We start from the raw sequence: 2,005 nt of genomic DNA on the forward strand, positions 1-2,005 counted from the left end.
TTCCCCCCCCCCCCCCCCCCCCGCGTCCCCCGTGGAAGTTCACTTTGATCTTTCTCTTTATACACTTGACCCCTTTTGGGCCCCTGGACCCCCCGCTTCGTTACTCAGTCTCCATCAACACTGTCAGACCCTCGGTCCTGTATGCATCCCCTCCTCTGGGCTCTCAGTCCCTCTAGTTTGGCTTGGCCTGCTCTGGGCTCATGTACCCTCTGGTCCAGCTCCACCTTTCCCTGGGCTCTTGAACCTTTGGGCTTGGATACCAGCCTTTTTCTAGACTCCTGGGCTCCTCGCTGGAGACGGTCTCAGTCTGAGGCTCCTGGGTTACCAGTCCTCTAAACAGGCCTTCAGCCTGCCTGAGCAGGGCTTAAGGCTAAACCACTGAGCTAACTCAAATAAACAAGAGATGTGGCCGCCCTTTGGCAGATGCCTCTCCTCTCCATGGGTTTGACATGAAGGCCACTCACCTGCAAACCCAGTCTTTCTTAGCCCCGGGGCTTGCCTCAGTTCCCAGACCTGCAGGGCTGTCCCGCAATACTCAGTCCCTTCAGGAGCACTGCAGCCAAGAGATCCTCACTTCTTGGCTGCTGAGGAGACACAAACCCAGAGCCTGCACCGCTCAGCTAATCTGGCTCCAGCCTGAGCCTCTCCCAGTCAGGTGAGTCCCTCGCTAGCTCCCCTATGGCACCTGCAGTTACAAAAGTGCAAGTGTCTAAAAGTGAGTGTAAAATATTCACTTTTAGACGCTTGCACTTTTGTAACTGAATACACTGAGTGCAAGGTAGGTGAGGACAAGGTTTGACATTTTTTTTACATGACTCTTGACCTGCAATCTCCATCCCTGTACTATCTACTTGCTATACCCTCTGTTTGGATCATATCCTTATTGGTGAAGAAGCCCTGATTTCTACCTACCTTTAAGCCATTACCACATTTGTGGGCTTTGTAAAGCAACAATGATAATGATGTTGATTCAGCTTTGGACTCACCCCTCATTTGACTGCACCCTGTTCTTTTCTCTTGTAGATTCATAGCCCTGCCCCTGAGCAAAAAGCTGGGTTTAAGGGACAAGATGAGAGTGAAAGCTCTGCCCAATCCTGTACTGGATACATTCTACACTACCCATAGCAAGAACCCAAAAGAGGTGAGTCCTTTTTTCCATTTCCTTAACACACTTTTGGCCTTCCCCTCTGGGATCCTCTTAATCACTATAAAGCTAGAATTCAATTGAGTTAAACTTTCTAGCCTAAGTTTGCAAGTCTAAAGTTTGGTAGCTCCATTTGGCTTTAGAGATGCAAGTTTATACCCAGCAGAGCAGAGCACATACTGTTCTCCTGACATCAGCAGGAGCTTGGGAGGCCCAGCACCACCACAAATGTCACCAGAAGTGAATCCTATTTTTGTGCACATGTGAGGCCACTGTGTTGGTACTGATGCATTTGATAGCTGGTTCTCATGGCAGTTAAGGAGCCCAAAAGACAAATGTCCCTTGCACATGGCAAGTGTTAACTCTTTTTGCATCTGTTTTCCACATGGTCTCTCTATACATTTCTTGTCAAATCATGCACTCAATCTGTGACAGGCGAGAATCCATTAGACACTACATGCTACCAGTTATTGTGACCTAGCCTACGCAGCCTGCTTGATAGCAACAATTCTCCAGTGGTTCATTACTCTTTTCTGTGAAATTTTTGAATTTGGGATTAGTCTTCCTGCTACATGTTAGAAATCAGGGTCCTGGGTAACATCTCACACACAACAAGGGGCATCAGGAACTTTAAAAAAAACAAAATGGTGCCTAATTTTCTAAGAGAAATGAGCAGAGGATGCTGAGGCATGATTGTTATCCAAAGGCTGAGAACTAGTCCTCTGCATAGCAGTGAATGAAGATCTGATGAAAGTGAGGATCTAATAACAATGCCTACAGCAATTAGATGCTATGCAGGATATCTATACTGTGCTCTCTCGGTCTATCAGCAACACCCTGATATTCTTCTCCACTGGGAAA

General features: G+C 47.4%; 1 protein-coding gene across 1 annotated transcript in view; it reads left to right on the plus strand.

Annotated features, from left to right (window-relative positions):
• The window catches only part of CERS4 (ceramide synthase 4), a 65,486-nt gene that overhangs the window by 25,676 nt on the left and 37,805 nt on the right, over positions 1-2,005 (plus strand). Inside the window, exon 2 of the mRNA XM_019513194.1 lies at positions 1,024-1,141. Within this exon, the coding sequence (XP_019368739.1) occupies positions 1,024-1,141 (118 nt within the window). The remainder of the gene's footprint in view (positions 1-1,023; positions 1,142-2,005) is intronic.

Source organism: Gavialis gangeticus, unplaced genomic scaffold (assembly GCF_001723915.1).
Source record: "Gavialis gangeticus isolate Ggan-Ray unplaced genomic scaffold, GavGan_comp1, whole genome shotgun sequence".
NCBI classification, from domain to species: Eukaryota; Metazoa; Chordata; order Crocodylia; family Gavialidae; genus Gavialis; species Gavialis gangeticus.